General features: G+C 38.6%; 1 protein-coding gene across 1 annotated transcript; it reads right to left on the bottom strand.

The window, feature by feature from the left end:
* Positions 1 to 539: 539 nt before the first annotated feature.
* DNAJC25 (DnaJ heat shock protein family (Hsp40) member C25) lies at positions 540 to 18,746 on the bottom strand. Its single transcript, XM_058523769.1, has 4 exons — positions 18,373 to 18,746; positions 5,856 to 6,008; positions 3,516 to 3,986; positions 540 to 1,760 (listed from the first exon to the last, which is right to left on the bottom strand). Exons 1-4 carry the CDS (start codon positions 18,700 to 18,702, stop codon positions 1,638 to 1,640), a joined length of 1,077 nt encoding a protein of 358 aa, XP_058379752.1. The 5' UTR covers positions 18,703 to 18,746; the 3' UTR covers positions 540 to 1,637.
* Positions 18,747 to 18,829: the final 83 nt, after the last annotated feature.

Below are 18,829 nucleotides of genomic sequence, written 5' to 3'. Positions count from 1 at the left end.
AGATGACAAATACTATTGTGTGTTAAATATATGATAATGAATTCTGAGAACACATAGCACCTTTGAAAGGCATTTATCTGTGGTTAAGAGTTGGGCACTTGAGGTGTGAAAGTAGCTTCCTATATAGTTGAGCTGTGTAATTTCTCCACCCTCCTAAAAAGGAATGGGTGCATAAAACACTTTCATCTAAAGTTTACAAAAATATAAATAATGTCATTTCTGAATTTTGGAGCTGCAAAAGGGCCCTAGTAATAATCTGGTCAAACTCCTCCCCCAGTTCTCTAATGAAGTAACTGAGGCCTTTACTCCCAGATTAAAGAACTCACCTCAAGTCTTGTCTGTCTTGGCAAGGACGGAACTCTTTCCTCCTGCCTCTTTGTCTATGTCACATATTTGGGCAGAGCTCCTGAAAGGACTAGTTTGCTTTAGCTAGAAACAGACTCGGAATATCTACTATCTACACTAATCTTTTAAAATGATATAATACAAAAGCAATACGTTAATCTTTGACTTAAAATGTCATACCAACAGAATTGTGATATATTGCAACCATTTTATTAATATGAAGCAATCGGATAAATCCCTTAACAGGAATATTGATTCACTACCGTGAACGTGTATCAATACTTTAGTGCAGTATCATACTTGCTTCAGTCAAATTATATGTGAATCACTTTCACTTCCACACGTATAAACATTTATATTTCATTGTTTGATAGAACAGCACACAGCCATGCACCTCTTCTTTCTGGTTTAAATGCATGTAAATGCACTCATGTACAATGGATTTTTCACCACTCAAGCACTTCATAATACAGGTATATGAACAACTTTTCGGTATACTATTTCTGCTCCATTAGTTTTTTTTAATTGAAGGGTGGGGGGAAGCAATACTGTGGTACAAAAGACCTTTTTATAAGGTCTCTTCTGGAAAAACATTTGAGAATACAGTTATAGTCCTATAATGACTGTAATCAAGATCATCCCACAAGGACATGAAGGTAGATTCACTCTCCTGGAGAGTTTCAGATCTTATAAGAACATTATGACTGGGGGGAAACAGTATAAAGATATTCTAGCAGAAGACTCTCCTAGAGAGATATTTTGAACATATTTCAATCTTCGAATGAGTGTAATGAAGATGACATGATAGTTGAAATAATTTTGCTGAAGAAGTCTGTGTCTAGAAAGACACAATAATATAATTAAATGCTGTTATAATTTTTTATGTTTGGTGAAAATATTAGTGGCCATGAAAGCAGAAAAATGTAGCAATACAACAAAGAATAAGGAAACACTTTTGAAGAATAAACACTTAACACATAAAAATTTTAAGTGGTATCTAATAAATTTTCATGTCAAATCTTTTAACTAAACATAAAATTCTTAAATGGCAACTAATAAATCTTAATGTCAAATCTTTTAACAAAATCCACAAATTGATTATAAAAATTGAACAATCATAAATGTCTTATATATAAAGTTTTAAGGGAAAGTTTAAATTTCTACATTATTCTGTTTAATCAAATATTTGAGGAATTTTAGTTACTGCTGAGGGGCAGTTGATACATTTCTAAAATAATTCAGTTATGAAAATGTCACAATTAAGGTTTGGCATAGTAGCATTCCAGCAATCTTCAGTCATCCACAAATGTTAACCGCCCAGGCCCTTCATTCTTCATCCATCTTCTGTATCTCTTCCATCTAGGATCATTTGCCAATTTTTTCTTTAGTTCTTCTTCTTGTTCTTGTTTGTAAACCTATAAGTATAAATAACAGTAATTGACTTTACAATCCAAAGGGAAACAGTTGTCATTAGCTTTATGGCATATTTATATTTTTCAAATATAACTTTAGGTAAATGTTTCCAGTAAATGTATTGGTTTGTCTTCTGAAGACTATGCATCTGAAAATACTAAGCAATTAAGCACTTTAACTTGCAGTGTTAAATAAAAAAGAACAACTTGTACAAGAACTATTAATTTTTTGTCACCGATTTCTGTAACCTGAGAATACATTCTTTTCCTCATTGAAATCACACATAAGCTGAGTTTAAAGGGTTTACACATTTCCTCTCTACAACTAATGTTCAACATTAGAGAATCACACTTTATTTTTTTAAGATGGTACTCTGTAAATTTAACTGATGACTTCCAGTATTTGTTGATCCTAACCAAGGAACAAAATGACCTTATGTAGACATGTGTCTCCAAACTGAACTTACATCTACTTCTATTTTCAAAGATAATTATTGGTTTTTCAAAATATTTTATTAAAGGTCCCGAAGAAGGTTAAATAAACCACACAGATCACGAACAAAGACCATCTGCATTTCTGTAACTTTTAATGGATGTCAGTTAAAGCTAAATGGACAAGGTTTCATGACCAGTTTTACAGCCACATCAAATTTTAGAAAGAAATGATTTTACTTCCAAATTTTAGTAAGTAATGACTAAGATAACCTGGTATAACAACATATGATAATTCAGCCCAGGATGGTACTCTACGAAAGACACAGTTTTGTGGACTGGGCTGCTTAACCTACTTAAAAGAGAAAACTTTTCAAATAATTTAGGAGCAAAATAGTATGTTACTTTCCATTTTTGTTATTTATAAGCAGGCTGAATATATCTACTTGCCAGAACATTCTGGCAATTCATAGTAAGTTACTTAAATATAATTCAGACTGAAACTTTCAGTAAAATCTACTTAGGGCACCAAATATAAAAGGGAATGTCTATGAAACTAAAGAACAAATATATCTCAGATTTCTGAAGGTTTCACTGTGCTTTATTCTTATATTTAATACATTAACCAATTAATTTTACTCGAAACCTAAAATAAATATCATTAGGATGAGATTACTAGTTTCTTTAATAGGACTTGAGCTAGGCAGCTGATCACCTCAAAGTAACTGTTCTACCTGACAATTGTAGAATATAGCATTTATTAAAATGCCCAAAGTTTAGAGGCATTACAGTAAGTCAATTTAATTTAAAAACAAAATAAAAGTAACTTTTCATACATATGTTAGTTATAGAGCAGAAGATTCTGTGCTCGTTTATTCTGAAATGAAGTTATTTCAACAAAATTTCCATCTCTTATTCCCTCTCTGTTTTGTTTTTTTAATCTCTGTGGCTAAGTTTTTATGACTGGAAGAAAATTTGGGGAAGACTAAATTTTAGTTAGTGCAATTAACAGAAAGTTGTTGTGAAACCCATGCAAATATAGATATCATCCTATTGCAGTTTAACACAACAAATTAGACCATTCTTAAAATTTTCAGCATCAGTCAAAGTATTTGAAGTTCATCTTTTAAAAAGACAAATTATAGGTTAAAAAGCCACTGTCCCACTACCAAATACAGTCCTACTTTCAATAAAAGTAAGATCTTTATTCATTATTTAACTCTTAGATTTCAGAAATTTGAGTGCACTTCTGGATCCCCTATCATACACCTAATTTTAACTTGGTAAGCAAGACAACACTGAAATCACAGGAGAGTAATAACTCACCTCATAATTCTCCTTTATCCAGAGCTCCCGTTTAAGAAAAGTTTCTTTCTGATGATCTTCTAGACTATCAAACTGAGACTGTGACATCTTCATAGATTTACGTATGATATATAGTCTTTCTTCTTCCCCATATTCTTTGCCTTTGATGTTAAAATTATAGATCCACCAGCAATACCAGACTATATACGAACACAGGTGAAAAGGAGCTAAGACAATCTGAAACAGGAGAAGATCTCGTATCTGGGGTTTCTGATAGCCTCCCTTTATATCTATTTTACTTTTTATAATGTTCTTTATGATGTTCTCCTCCTCATCACGGAGTTCCTCTTTGGACTTTTTGTTTCTGCCCCTCTCTTTGGCTTTTCTGAGCAAGCCCTGCTGCTTGGCAATTTCCATGGCTTGGATGCGGTACTTGGGCACTGTGGCTAGGTAGCTGATTGCCTTGTCGTAGCTATTCCACCAGCTGAAAAACTAGAATATTTAACAAAGAAAATGGGTCATTTTTACAACCAAAATTCACCTTGGTGAACACCATCACCCCAGAAACCCATTCTGAATAAAAATAGGGACCTCAACCAACTTACTCTGTAAGTTCAAGATACAGCTGAATAACACCCATGTGTACATGGCATCTCAAGGCTGGATAGGTCAGGTAAGCCCTGGGCTGAGCCGAAAAGCCATTAATTCAGGCAGGAGATACCCAAGATCAGAGGACAGATCAATGGAATCACACCAGACCTGTGATTTCACATCTTTACCATTTGCTCTTCCCTAAGATCACTATTAAGAAATCTATCTTTTTTTGGTAAGACTGCAATCTACTCACTGGAGGAAGAGTTAAATGGCAAAAGTAGCTGGTGAGGAACTTGTTTAAAAAAAAAAAATCACAGGATATAGACTCAGGCAACTATATGTATTCCTGTCTCTTTGCTAAACCATCTACCTATACCACAGTGATGCTCATCATATTCTGAACTGAAAGATTCAAATATGTTTGAACTCTTTCCTTATTTGGACAGGAAAACCTTAACTTGTTTCATAAATATAAGCAACCACAAAGGCTTTTATTAACTGTCAGAAAAAGTCCTACTTTTCACATTTCCACACATTTCATTTGCTCTTTTACTGAATGAATATAGCAGTTACACCAATAATACCCTGAAATATTTTAGTAGCAATCTATTAGGAATAGCAAAAAAAAACAAAAGTTACTAGCATATTACATTATATAAAACAGAAAAGTAAAATTATCTCTGCTCTCCCCTTTGAAAGAACAATACTTCTACAAAAGCTGATACATTTAAAATATACAACCTTAGTTTTCAATAAGAATTTTTTATCATATAAATTTTTTTGTGTGTGTGAGGAAGATCAGCCCTGAGCTAACATCTGATGCCAATCCTCCTCTTTTTTGTGAGGAAGATTGGCCCTGAGCTAAGATCCGTGCCCATCCTTCTCTACTTTATATGGGATGCCGCCACAGCATGGCTCGACAAGCAGTGCGTCAGTGCGCGCCCGGGACCCAAGCCGGCGAACCCCGGGCTGCAGCAGCAGAGCACGTGCACTTAGCTGCTTGCGCCACCGGGCCAGCCCCTTATCATATAAATTTAATCTCATTTCTGGGAATTAAACTGGAGAAGCAACTTTCAAACTAGCAAATTGCTTCATTCTAGTCACTTGACACGTTCTTTTTCTCTAAAGGAGTACATGATAGATATGGCTAGGTTAAGAATAATAATAGAAGAAACTCATTTCAGACCCAAGTTAAATTTTTGTGATATTTTAAAACAATAAAAAAAGTTACTATAGCTCTTTTAATCTATTTTAGTAGTTTTCAAGCCCAGCAAAAGCACCCTTTGCAGGCATGTGGAAATGTGTGGGACATGTTTGGTTGTTACAATGATGGCAAGCACTACTGGCATTTGGTGGATAGGGGCCAAGACTTGTTAGGTCGTATTAAGAAGTTCAGATTTTTCCCAGATTTAATGGGAAATCATTGAAAAGTCGTACAAAAGTAAATGATAAGATCAGGTTGACAATCACTCTGGCTGTTATGTGGAAAATACTCTAAAGGAGGCAATGAGAAAAAGAGCTGTTGTTGGATTGTTTTTGTAGTTATATAATGACATTTGTCATCAATTTCTTGGATTTCCCACCAACAAAGATTCCAATATTATCAATTGGTTGAATAAATGGATATTTTTCTAATGTTAAAAAAATTAATCCCAACTGGAAGTAAAATTTTACAAAAAGGAATTTCTAGTTCAGTTTTAATGACTAGCACTAGGCAATGTGCACCCATGCACATCCATGTAGACACACGTTTCCATCAATACATACCTGAAATACTGAAATAGCACACACGCTGACCAAAATCACAACTCGAACATCCACTTTAGGGGCTAAGCGCCTGCTATAGTAGTGGTAGTAATGGCTGTAGTACTCTTCCGGGTGATCCAGCATGTAGTCATAGTCTTTGCGTGTTTCTTCATCCTGTAAAATAACAAGATATCCAATTTCACAGGACATGTCATAAAATGGCGTTAGTTTATAATCTGTTAAGTCAGATCTAGAATTTTATAATTATGTAACATTAATCTGAGTAAAAGAACTGAAACTGTCAAAATCAAAAAATTTCCCATCACTCCTCAAAGGCACACATAAATTTGTTTCCAGACTTTAATGATAGCTTATAGCTATCATTATAATAATAAAAATATTTCCCCAAATTCTTGAGTATTGTTAGTCCTCTTGGAAAAATACAAACACTTCCATAACAATTAACCATGCCTTTTTAGCTGGTGTTGTGGTGCTAATAAGGATGTCATCATGTTCTTATAACTTAAGAGCATGTTGACACCTACTCTCAGTAACTGTTGATAGAAAAAAACGTTTATCTCCATTGTATATATTCACAATCATTCTCCAGCCTTGTGTAGAAAGTTTTCTATTGAGAACAATGATTAAGAAAACAAAAAGCAGACGAAGCCCATCTGTGCCTACAAAACTGAATTATGCTCATCTCAAAGAAACATCGATGCGGTAGAATGGTCCAAGTCTAGCTTTGTGACTTTGGGAGACATTTTTAGCCTCTCTGAGACTTACTCTTCTTCATTTGTAAAATGGACAAAATACCTACCCTACTAATTTTACAGGGTTGTTTTGAATATCAAATGACATACATTATACAAAAACATGTTAAAAATACATAGTACTTTACTATTATAACACATCGTCACAGCCCAGTTCATAAATAAGATAACATAGATCTTTCTTAATCATACAGACATGTTGAAAAAATTATAGCATTCTGCAATGCTGCTCTCTGTGTTCACAGAAAAAACATTTCTTAAAACCTTCTCTAATTTTAATCAGTTTCTAACAGGGATAAATGCCAGTCTTTTATTCAGCTACGTAGATTGAAGAGCTATTAAACTAGGTTATGATTTGCTTCTTATTGCACAGGAAACCTATTTTGTCCTGTGTCCAAAAAATGTTAAAGACTAAAACCACAACAAATTCTTTACTCTCTGTGAGTACAACAGAAACCATTATGAAAACAAAAATCTTTTTTAACCTAGAGCATTTCTTTCTAGGATGAATTATTCAACATTCATAAAGTTGCAGATTCTTAGCTGAAGACATTTCAAAATCTACACCTAGTGCTTTACTACCAGAGACAGAGGCTCTGGGGTCCGTTCAGGGCCTCCTCCTGAGTCCTCCAATATGCAGTTTCTTAGATTTAAATAAGACGTTTGCTAATGACAAAATCTCCCCTGTACTCATTAAAATCATTATATATTTTCTATTAAGAATTCTGAATTTGAGTCAGTGCATTCTCAGTGACAATTCTCTTACATTCATTACATTCAAAATATTTTTAACTCTGATTAGAATTAGAAACTAGATAAACTAGTATCTAGTATAATTAGACATATATTTAAAGTCTATTCCATGGCACTAGATAGAAGGCCACTATGAGAACTGTCAGTTACATAAGGAGAACTGACCTGAGGCTGATATTATTTTCAAATTCAATCCTTGTATGTTCATTTCTGTAAAAAAAAAGATTTTCTTGTGGCAATGGCCACACGCCACAACTGTTAATCCATTATTCCTTCTAAGCCATCATCATATTCTAGAGCTTCTAACAGAAAGGGTAAAACTTTACAGGTCACACAGATAGCTCTGAAGACTAAAGCCCACATCTCCTGATGTATCTCATTTTGAGTACTTCAAGACATCCTTTGAGAATGTTCCCATTCTCCCTCCATTTGTTGCTTTCTGGGCTAATTTTATAGAAATGCTCCGCTTTGGGCCTGAAATCCTTGACTTTTAACTTAGCCTCCCAATCTTGGTAGATGCTTTTTGAAATGTATTTCTTCAAACAGGACTCTTCTCCTTGCTCCAACTAGATTACATGTAGTTTTGAAACTAACTGCCACACAGAGATCAGATTCCTACAGTCCTCCAGCATCACCATGTACACAGAGCCCTGCGCCCAGTCTCACTGTCTGTGCTCCTCCTGGTTAAAGACACAGCAAGATCTCTGAGTGTCATTGAAATCTGCTTTGTGAATGTCATGCGTCCAGTGGCTATCTTCTTTGTTCTCTTATTTTAGTGAGGGTCACAGTCCCTAGAACGCAGATATCCCTCTCTAAGCATTTCACCCACATCTTCCCCCAGGGTCACTATCTTCTCACCAGTCCCTAGATTTGTGACTTCATCAAGTCCTGAGCTCCTCTAGCAGGATGGTCAACTAATGCTCCAGCAACCTCCAACTCTAAAATCTATTCGTTGTATCTGGCCCCTCTACTGCAACCAGAGCCTGTGGGGTCTATTCAGGGTCCTCTAATGAGTCCTCGAACTACCTAATTCTTGCAAAAGGTTTCAGGGTCAAGTCTGACTTCTCTTAGGATGGTTTTTCTTTTCCTGGAGGTCACTATAAATTTATAACCTTATTTTGGTCATGATTAGAGACAAGAAGGTTGGCCACTTCCTTGTTAATAGCATTTAATTAGCCAGAATCTTTACTCTTTGGTGTATAGCTTTCTCTCCAGAATGAAGAAAGTGATTTTAGGCTGAGGTATGCACAACACACTTTAGAAAGTATTCAAGGTTGGCACAAATTGGAGAGTTAGTTCTCAATGATCTAAGTCAAAATCCTACTTTTTAGTAACCTACAAAGTTTAGAATCAACCTAGTAAGAACACAAGGATACCAGGAATATTAGCAAAAAGAAAAGACAGAGACTGCGACCCAGTTAGAGAACTACAGGTACATTCTTATTTTAACACCGTATATTTATTTTTTCTCCTACCCATCTTGGAACTAAAGTAGTCCCACAATTTTTTGGTTTTTATCTCTAATGCTTCCCCGTGATTAATAAGGTAAGTTAAAATTTCCTTGGCATGCAACAAGGCCTCCATAACTGGCCTATCTTACTTAGCAACATCTCATCCCTCTCCTCTCTTTTGCCCACAGCAAACATTCAGATAGTAATTTCTGGAATTTGGTGTGTTCTTCCAGTACAGGATGCTCGTTCACACCTATGTTTTTAAAGATATAGTTCTCTCTAACTCAAATGCCCATCCCTTACTTCCAGCCTCATGAACTCCTATTAATCCTCTAAGACACAAAAGTTACTGCCTCAGACAGAGATGGACCACGCTTATTGCACATATTTCCTATTTATTATAGCACTTATCACATTGTCATCATCAGTTTTTTTTCTTTTCCTTGAATGAGAATTCTAGAAGATAAGGTAGGGTGACTCATTAATCTCTGTATATCCAAGGCGTAGCACAGTGCCTGGCATTCAGTAAATGTCATTTTAAAAATGAGTAGAGGGGCCAGCCCAGTGGCATAGTGGTTATGTTCACGCGCTCTGCTTTGGCGGCCTGGGGTTTGCGGGTTCGGATCCTGGGTGTGGACTTACACACTGCTCGTCAAGCCATGCTATGGCAGTGTCCCATTTAGAAAAGAGGAAGATTGGCACAGATGTTAGCTCAGGGACAATCTTCCTCACCAAAAAAACAAAAAGCATAAAAATGAGTGGAATTTTGTGAAGGCTCTCCCTCACTATGACACCTCTCCAGCCACACAGCTCTCCACTTCACCAAGAAGGCTGGCTGGGTGATTTTGTCACAAAAACTTAGGCTTAGCAGAAATGACTGCTTGATTTCATAGCTTATGAAACTATGCTACTTTGGCTAAAATAGCTTAAACCTTAAAACAGTTTAATATCTTACCTTTCAATAAGGTAGTACTTTTTCTTTCAGCAATTTTGTGGATCTTAAGGTCCCAGGGTCAGGAGATTCCAACTTCTTTCCAAAACCAAAACCTTTATACTTGTTTCTTCCTCCTCTCTGTCCTGAGCCTTGACAAGCAGGGCAATAAGCTCCTTGTTTCTAATCTCTACAGGAAAAAATGGTGCTTCTGCTGGTGTCCACTCCATCCCAATCCTCTTGGGCATATGCAGGAGGACTGGAACATAACCACCAATATCTAGATCAAAAGTGAACAAGAGGAAACCCACAAGCAAAGAAAGCACTGAATCCTTCCTTCTCTTATGAAAATAATCATTCCCCCCTCCCCAGAGGCAAAAATATATTACATTCTTGCCCTTGAAAGAAATAATGAATTGTTTGATCTCAATAAACATAAATTGCAATAATTTGATATTGCAGCCAGTTTTACATTAAAATTTTTCTATTACACAGATAGTAGAAACCATTTTAGGATGGTAAAGGCCAGGAATCAATAATATATGAAAACATGTATTTTGTTCATTCTTAGAAATATATATTAATCCAATTTTTAAAAGAAATACACACATACAAATGATCCTTTAAAAAAATAGTATCTGTTCCCCTAAAGTTTTTTCCAGGCCATTACATTCCTACTGAAGAGGAAGAAAATTAACTGCTATCAGTGTCATTTCTTCTCTTGTTTCCTGTCCCCCAGTCACTAGTGCAACTGTCTTCTCCTATGTCTTCTCTTCTCAGTCTACATGTGGTCTCAACAACTCATGTGATGTGCAGTATCACCTATATACTAGGGACACTCAGATCTGCTTTTCTTGCATCCTCCTGTTTTCAAATACCTCCTGAACATTTCCTAAATGTAACATAATATCTCAAATTCAGCATGCTCAAAACCCAATCTGCTCCTCTGTGTTTCAGTTAATATTGCAGTATCACTATCTACTTGGTTACCTGAGCTTTTAAAAACCTTAGTTATTTTTGATTCAGCAAATAATTATGCAGGGCATTAAGCCTTGTGTTGAACACAAAGGAGGATAAAAAGACAAATAAGGTCCTGGCCTCAAGAACTCTCTGACCTAGAAGAAGAATCTAGCAAGAAGAAAAGCACAATTTGATGTGCTAAGGAATAAAGGACTGACTAACTCTGCCTGAGACCACTGGTAAGGGGATTCACAGAAGGGATGAAATGAGTGCTGGATTTTGAAAAGCAAGTAAGATGTAAAACGTGTTCCAGGCAAAGGGAACAGCAAATGTTAAGGTACAGAAGCATCAATGAATATAGAGGATTCAGTGAAGCTTGAGCACTGGGGAAATTTAGGAAGAAAGGAGCAGTAAATGTGGCCAGGAAGATAGGTTTGGATAAGAAAGGTAGAGGATCTTATAGGCCAAGCTAAAGTGTTAGGGTGTTATTGTCTGTGCTATTCAAAAATGAAATGTTTTAAAGTATGAGAACAATAGCATTGAGTAGAAGTATATATTTTTCAAAGACAACTCGGATAGTACTGTAAAGAATGGAATGAGGGAGAAACAGATTTTAGAGACTAAGAAGTAGAATAAATAAAACTTAGTGATTAAAGGAGTATAAGAATCAATCATGTTAAACATGATTAGTGAAGTTTCTAATTATAGTTACTGTGTGGACCATGCTACTCTAAGATAAAGAATAGAGGAAGAAGACAGCAAGTTCGGAGAAGATGCAGGGGGAAATTGTGGAAGATTCTGAAACAGGGAGAAAAAAATTACTAGATATCTTTTCAATCCCTGGAGCCTCCAGGGATTATCCATTCCTGTAGGAGGGGGTGCGCCTTTGTCTGTCTTTGGAAAGTCTATGTTAACTTCGCAGAGACAGAAGTAACTTGCAGAAAACTGCAAGTAATGCAAATAATTCTTGTTCACAGAAAGACAAATTGTGTCGAGTGGAATGCAATGATTATTCCCTTGTCATATTGGCCAGTTTTACAGGCATTTCAGCGTTCCTTGTCTGACTATAAATGTGTGGCATTTTTTCTCTTTTGAACCAGTCTTAATATCTTATTGGTTCCCTCATTAATTAATGAATTACATAAAACCTCTGACACATGTTCATTTTGTATTGGTATTAGAGTCATGATTTTATCTTCTTTTAAAATTTATGCTTTAACAAAGATAACAAGATTTATTTCAGACATGTTTAATTTGGGCACCCATGCTACAGATGAGAGACAATTGAAACTATGAACCTAGAGAACACACAGATTTTAGAGTTGTCAAGGATGTAGTTGAGTTTCATCAGGAAGAGCTTAGAAAAGAAAAAGAAAAGAGTACCCAAAGGACAGAACTCTAAACAAAAGCAATGTTTAAGGTGTAGGCAGAGGAAAAGAAGACTGAAAAGAAATGGTAGAAAGACAGGAGAAATGGGAGAGAATTACCTCAAGGGAGAAGAGCTTAAAGAACCACATGGTCAACACCATCAAATGCCACAAAGTTCCAGGAGGAAGATGAAGAGCAGCCCTCAGATCTGACGCTTAGAGCGTCCCTGTTCACTTAAGGAGAACAGTTCCAGCGTGTGTGCTGATGCACGTCAGTCTACGATAGCTTGGATGAAAGGGAGATGAAGACGTAAAGAGAGCCAACACTGAAGAAAGAAGAAAAATGGGACCGTAGCTTTAAAAGAAGCACAATTAAGGGAAAGGAATGAGAAATGAACCAACTGAGAGATTCTCAAGTTACCAAAGAGGAATGATGAGATTCCAGAAGACGATAGTGGAAATAAAACAAATTCAGTCAAGAATATCTTCCTGGCTTCCCCAACCCATCCTCAATATTGTCCCCAGAATTTTCCTTCTGAAACAAACATCAGATTGTGTTATTTCTCCACTTTAAAACCTCTGGTAACTATTCAATACATAAAGTTCAGATTTCTGAACACAGCTTAAAGTGTTGTTCATCATCTGACCCCAAACTATGTTCCAGTCTCCTGAAACATTCACCCTACCATGCACCTAACAGGCTTCTCACCTAGAAGTAGTAGATACCCTAAAGTCTATGAAAAATGCAATATGGGTCTTGGTGCTTTGAGCGTCTCAAAATGTTCCAGTTACTCATGATAAATCTGCAGCAGCTAAATTAAAATGTCAAGTGCTTCGTTTCTGGCTAGAATTATATCAACTCAGTTTTTGTGTTAATCAAAAGCTCTGATTGGTTGTTGATAACAAATTGTGTCAGCTAGTCACAGCACTAGAATTAAACACATCTGGTGTATAATCAACCTTGGCCATAAGGAGGGAATAACAGCTGAAATTAAGGGATCAGTAAAAAATAAATACCACATATGGGTTTATAGCAGAAATAGCAAATGTGGCACATAAGGTTCCACACCCTTCTTCAGGGCCCATGGGAGAAATCACTATCGAACATGCCATCTTTCCCACTAAACCCAGAAAAGGCCTCCAAACCTTTACAAATGTTCCAGGGAGTCGTGACCAGAGATGGCATGTGAAATGAAAACTATCTGCCATCAAGTTTACTTAATTTGGCTGTCTATCAGCATCACAACTATATATAATAATAATATATATATATTTCTATATATAATAGAAATTTAGATCATTTCTACTATTTTTATGAATACCAATTATTATGAACCATATGGATCAATGCTGCAAAAGAAAAATAGTAATACTAACAAGTGCAGTTAGAGTTCCTGGCAGAAATACAATAAAAGTGATCTTTGTGGAGAAAAATACTCCCTACTATAATACTTCAGCAAATGACATCTCATTCCTGGAACAAGCCTTGCACACTCATGACTCCACGTTTCTGTTAATCAAGTTTTCCCTCTACCAGAAATGTCCCTTCACCGTCAGCCTTGGTGACTGTTCTAGATCCAGATCAAAGAGTACATTCTACTCAAATCCCCCAAGAAGGAATAATTGTGTCCTCTCAGTGCTGCAATATAATCTACACATTTTTATTAGATAACTTAAAGAAATAATAACGAAACAATAAGTATTTGTCTTAAAAGCTTAAAGGCAAGAACTGTGCCTTTTTCACTATTACGGTGTCCTCCCCCAGCACCGGCGTCAGTTCTGCTCAGAGAAAGGCTTGAGTAAGAGAATATACTGAGGACGAACAATACACGGTAACATAACAGGGCAGGGAGTTCAGAATCCCCCTTTTTGCCAAATTCTTCCTAAGTGCCCAAGCCCTGCCACATGAATCAGACTGGAACAAAGAAACTAAAGTGTTCTTGTGACTGCCCTGCCCAGACCAGGCTAGAGCAGTAGATGGCTCTCTGGACACATCCCTCAACTTATCAGACAACTTTCCTGCCAGTGATACTTCCAAGACTTTTTCTGTGTTCTTCTCTTGTGATCTTGCAAAATGCTGTCAAATTTGACTATTTTCCCATTTTCTACCAATCATAGTTTTTCTAAGTGCATCCTTTCCACCTATTCCTTCATCTGCTTATTTCTATGCCATCCTTCTTACTTCAACTATTTCATTCAATTCTATTCTATATTCAAAAATGATTTATGTTCTCACTTAAAAACCCTCAGAACATAATTTCTTCTTAAAAACAGAAGTGAAATTTTTGTCTTATGCAGGAATTTTTCATTCATACCCATCCAATCTACTTTATCTGTACCACTCTTTAAAACTACAATTAATTTGGGGTAAAATGCCAAAGTAGGCTTCACATAACAATATCAACGCCAGAAATCCACTTTTGACTTCCATTCTATCTGAATCTATCTCCAGATACGAGTTTTTCTTTAACAAACATTCATTATGTGATGTGCCAGACATTGTGCTAGGTGCCATGGATATATATACAAAAAACGAGGAGCATGGTTTAGTGGAGAGGGGAGAAGGGCCACTCAGTATTTACAGTGCAGTGTGATAAGTGCTATATCCACATAAAAAGATCCAGTGTTGACACAGCCAGTGAAAGTCCGTTTACTTAACTTCCAAAGTCCGTGAATCCCGATTCCCCAGTAGTCAGATACACTAAATACGATTTCACTGTCTTAACTTACACTATGAAGCAAACATAAAGCAGTGTGTGAAATCATAATGGTTCGAGTCCTGGTGAGATCTGGAATTTTAAGTTATTTGAGAATATGAACTAAGCCTGACTTGGTGAAAGCATCTGACCGGTGGGTGCCTTTGTCTTCCATTATTATCCATCCTTCTTTGTCTGGTTTTCCTCAGTCTCTCTATGCACAGGTACAATCTTTGTTGCTAAAATGACAATGACCAAGTGGGATAATAGCTCCTTGTCTTACCAACTATATTTAAATCACGGTAGTGTACTTATAGCTTAACCATCACCATCTAAAAAAATCTCTCTCTCAAAGAGGCATTGACCAAGACAACCTCAGAGTCATAAATCCACTATGTCTTATACAAATGTAGTTCCCATCTTGATAATGTATTTGTTATCAACATTCAGAGATCCTTGGTTATTAGATGTTTTGGTGGAACACCACTGTAAAGTTATAATGAGGATAAAATATAGCTTCTTATATCATATGTTAAAAATATTAAGAGAGTTGAACAGACCAATAATAAGAGAAATTAAGGTTATGAAAAATTATGGGGGAAGAAAAAAGGCTCCTGGCTCCAATGAATTTATAACTAAATTATTTCAGATTTCAAGAAAGAAACAGGGCCAGCCCCCTGGCTTAGCAGTTAAGTGCGTGCGCTCTGCTGCTGGCGGCCCGGGTTCGGATCCTGGGCGCGCACCGACGCACCGCTTCTCCGGCCATGCTGCGGCCCCGTCCCACATACAGCAACTAGAAGGATGTGCAACTATGACATACAACTATCTACTGGGGCTTTAGGGGAAAAAATAAATAAAAAGAAAAAGAAAAAGAAAGAAACAATTTCTGTTAGATACACTGTTCCAGAGATGGAATCTACCTGTGCATTCTACAAAGCAAGTATAAAATCAACTTTTTCCTCTATATGCCAGCAATAACTGAACATGACTGTGAAGGAGAACATGGTCTTTCCAAGTCCCTCCCACCTTTTTGGCTGGCTCCATAGATAAGCATTACTCTCACAGGGTTTACTATTATTCTTTATGAACAAAGACATAGCGTTTAACAAAAGCAGCAAACAGAAATGAAATGTGGTCCCAGGTTTACACTCCTGCCTCCATGAGATATATGTGGAATTCTAGATAGGCTTATGCATCTGGTCTTTATTCTAGAGCCACTGGAACTCATCAACTTCACCCACTATTCTATCTGACCTACTCTTAGCAAAAGCCACATGGACCTCTCATCCCTCACAAGCCCTCTTTCCAGCCTGTGCTTATAATCCAACCAAAATCCAATCCCCACTGCCTCAAGGGGATAATTTGGAAAGCTGAGGCTGTCCACATTGGATGACCCCAGGTCATTAGATCTTTGTATCACCCAGAAATGATATTCTCTGGCAACTTTCTCACAATTTTCCATTATGTCAGAAATAAAATCAGACTACCCTGTTCGTTTTTAATAACTTATTCCACACACTGCCAGTGAAAGTCCGTTTCCTTATTCCAGGAGAGGGCACCTGCAATGAAGTTTTTTTAAAAAAAAGTTTCTGGAGGTGTTCCACTTGGAAGTGGAATCCATGTCCATCTCTATAAATTTAAAATGGGAGTTTTCATAGAGCTCAGCGAGGTCTGATTTTCATGGGACCAGACTATCCCCAGCCATCCCTGTTCTCTCACAGATACTTTCCATCCTCTTGCAGTAATACTGAGTGGGGCTGGGGCAGCCACAGAACACTCCCTCCTCATCAGTGCAACTCCAAGTCTCCTTTCCTGTTTGGAGGCATCTGTAGCTACCACACACCTCCTGTCGGAATCAAGAGTAAAGGTGTTACTTTCTCCAGACGTACTCATTTTTAACTGCCCACAAGTTCCTTGTTCTTGAGGGGACAAATTATTTTACTGAGCTTTTTATTGGCTGACAAATCAGTGCTAAACTTTAGGGATAGACACCCTTAGAGGCAACCATTATGGATCCACCACATCAGCCTCTGAATTTACCTCTTTAAGAAAAGGCAAGAATATTTTGTCCTGGGGTTCCTTCCAGCAAGGATTTCTCTGCTGTCTCTCTTTCTTGGCACTTGTTTTACTAACATGCTCACCATTCTCACGCCAAACCTACCCATCTCCAAACCCAGCAGAAGGCAACAGTTGCCAGTGTTACTGCTGCCCTCTCTTCTGGAAGTCCTCCCTCTGCCCAGCGCTTCCTTATGAGCCAGGCCTTTTGGCCACTTGTCTGGACGACTATCTTTCCTCACTGCAGAAAAACACAGATTGAGGCTTCAGATGCTGGGCTGCCCTGGATGGAAAAGTTCTTTCCCATTTTCCTGAAGTCTTTCCTCAATCACTCTTTATCCTAAATAATAAGCCACCAAACCCTCTGGCCTCAGCAACTTCCCAGCCCTCTACCCACTCCTCAGTTAACTGCCAATAAAAATTACAATGTCACCAATGCTAGCGAGAATTTAGGCACGCTCATTTTATGACTCCATATTATCCAAACTCCTCTGGAAAGCATGAATGAAAAGCCTTTAACTCCTTGACTCAGCGTTTTCAGCTCTGGAAAGTTAATCTGGAAAAATAATCCACGGTTAAATTATAGTATACTCACTCAAAGTAGTCATCAAAAGCAGACTATTGCTCTATTACCTCAAAAATAAAATGGCTAGAAAGAAAAACCTTAAAACTACAATTGCTGTTACATTAGCATGATGGGCTCCTTGAAGCTGTAACACTTCCATCGAATATGATTTATACGTTGGGATTTCTTTATGGTTTGATTTTTGCAGTAGGAGAAGATAACAGGATCAGGTTAAATCTCCCCACAGGGCTCAATAAAACCTCTGACAAGTGACTACACACATATTCACAAAGTACCGTCTACTAGAAATTCTCAGTCTTGAACCCCAAGTCATTGAGCACCTACTGACAGGTCCTATATAGGCGTTTCTCACACTTTTCACTTAATCCTCATAATAACCCCGTGAGGATGGTCTCAATTTCGCATATGAAGAAACAGCTACTCCGACATCCTAAGTCACTATCCAAGGTCATACAGGGGTGTCAGAGCCAACAGTCAAACATCCGGTCTTCTGACTGGTTGTTCATTGTTCTTAGTATTTTTCTAGATCCTTACACTCGAGCTAAATGTCACAATACTATCCCCAGAAACCAAGTTTCTGTCATGCCAACTTGACACGATCACACAGTCACTCAACATTGGAGACCTTTCCTGTGTTCCATCACAGATCTCGGTAGTAATAATCACCCTGCTTTCCGAGTGTGAGAAATTAAAATGCTTTCACTAGATCGTCAGATGCCCACAGCCTTGCATAACAAAGACTGTCACAAAAAGGAAGGGGCTGGCTGTCCCCCCACGGCCCCGGCAAGTCCCCATGTTTGTCAATGGGCCGTGTGGGGTCTTTCTCAAGGCTACGTGGGAAAGTGGGAGCGTCTTACGGGTCGCGGCGGTGGCCTCACCCGGCGCCGGGGTCACAGAGAACCTCGCTTCCCGGGTCGCGCGCTGCCCCGGCGGGTCCTTCAGCCCATCCGCGCCCCCGGGCCTCACCTTGAGGGTCTCGTAGGCGGTCGCCACCAGCAGGAAGGCCTCCTCGGCGCTCTGCGGCGTCCGGCCGGGGCCCTCGTCGCCGGGCTCGGGCCGGTAGCGGTCGGGGTGGTAGCGCCGCGCCAGCTGGCGGTAGGCCCGCGCGATCTCCGCCTTGCCCGCCGCGCGGCTCACGCCCAGCACCTCGTAGCAGTCCCGCGTGCCGCAGTAGAGCCCCTCCACCAGGGCCGCCGCGGGCCGCGCCAGCAGCAGCGCCAGCAGCACGGGCGGCAGCACCAACCAGCGCCGGCCCGCAGCCCCGGCTCCCCGGCGCGAAGCGAGCGGCGCCCCCATCCCGGCCTCGGCCGCGGCTCGGCCACCACAACCGCTCTCCCGCACTCGGCGGCGCGCCGGGCTCCGCCGCCCCGGCCCAGCGCCACGTCAGCAGGCGGCGCCTCCGCGCAGGCGCACGGGGCGCGGC

Source organism: Diceros bicornis, chromosome 28 (genome assembly GCF_020826845.1).
Source record: "Diceros bicornis minor isolate mBicDic1 chromosome 28, mDicBic1.mat.cur, whole genome shotgun sequence".
In the NCBI taxonomy this organism is placed as follows: Eukaryota; Metazoa; Chordata; class Mammalia; order Perissodactyla; family Rhinocerotidae; genus Diceros; species Diceros bicornis.
The sequence above is the reverse complement of the archived record's forward strand: the minus strand, read 5'-3'. Positions and strand labels throughout refer to the sequence as shown.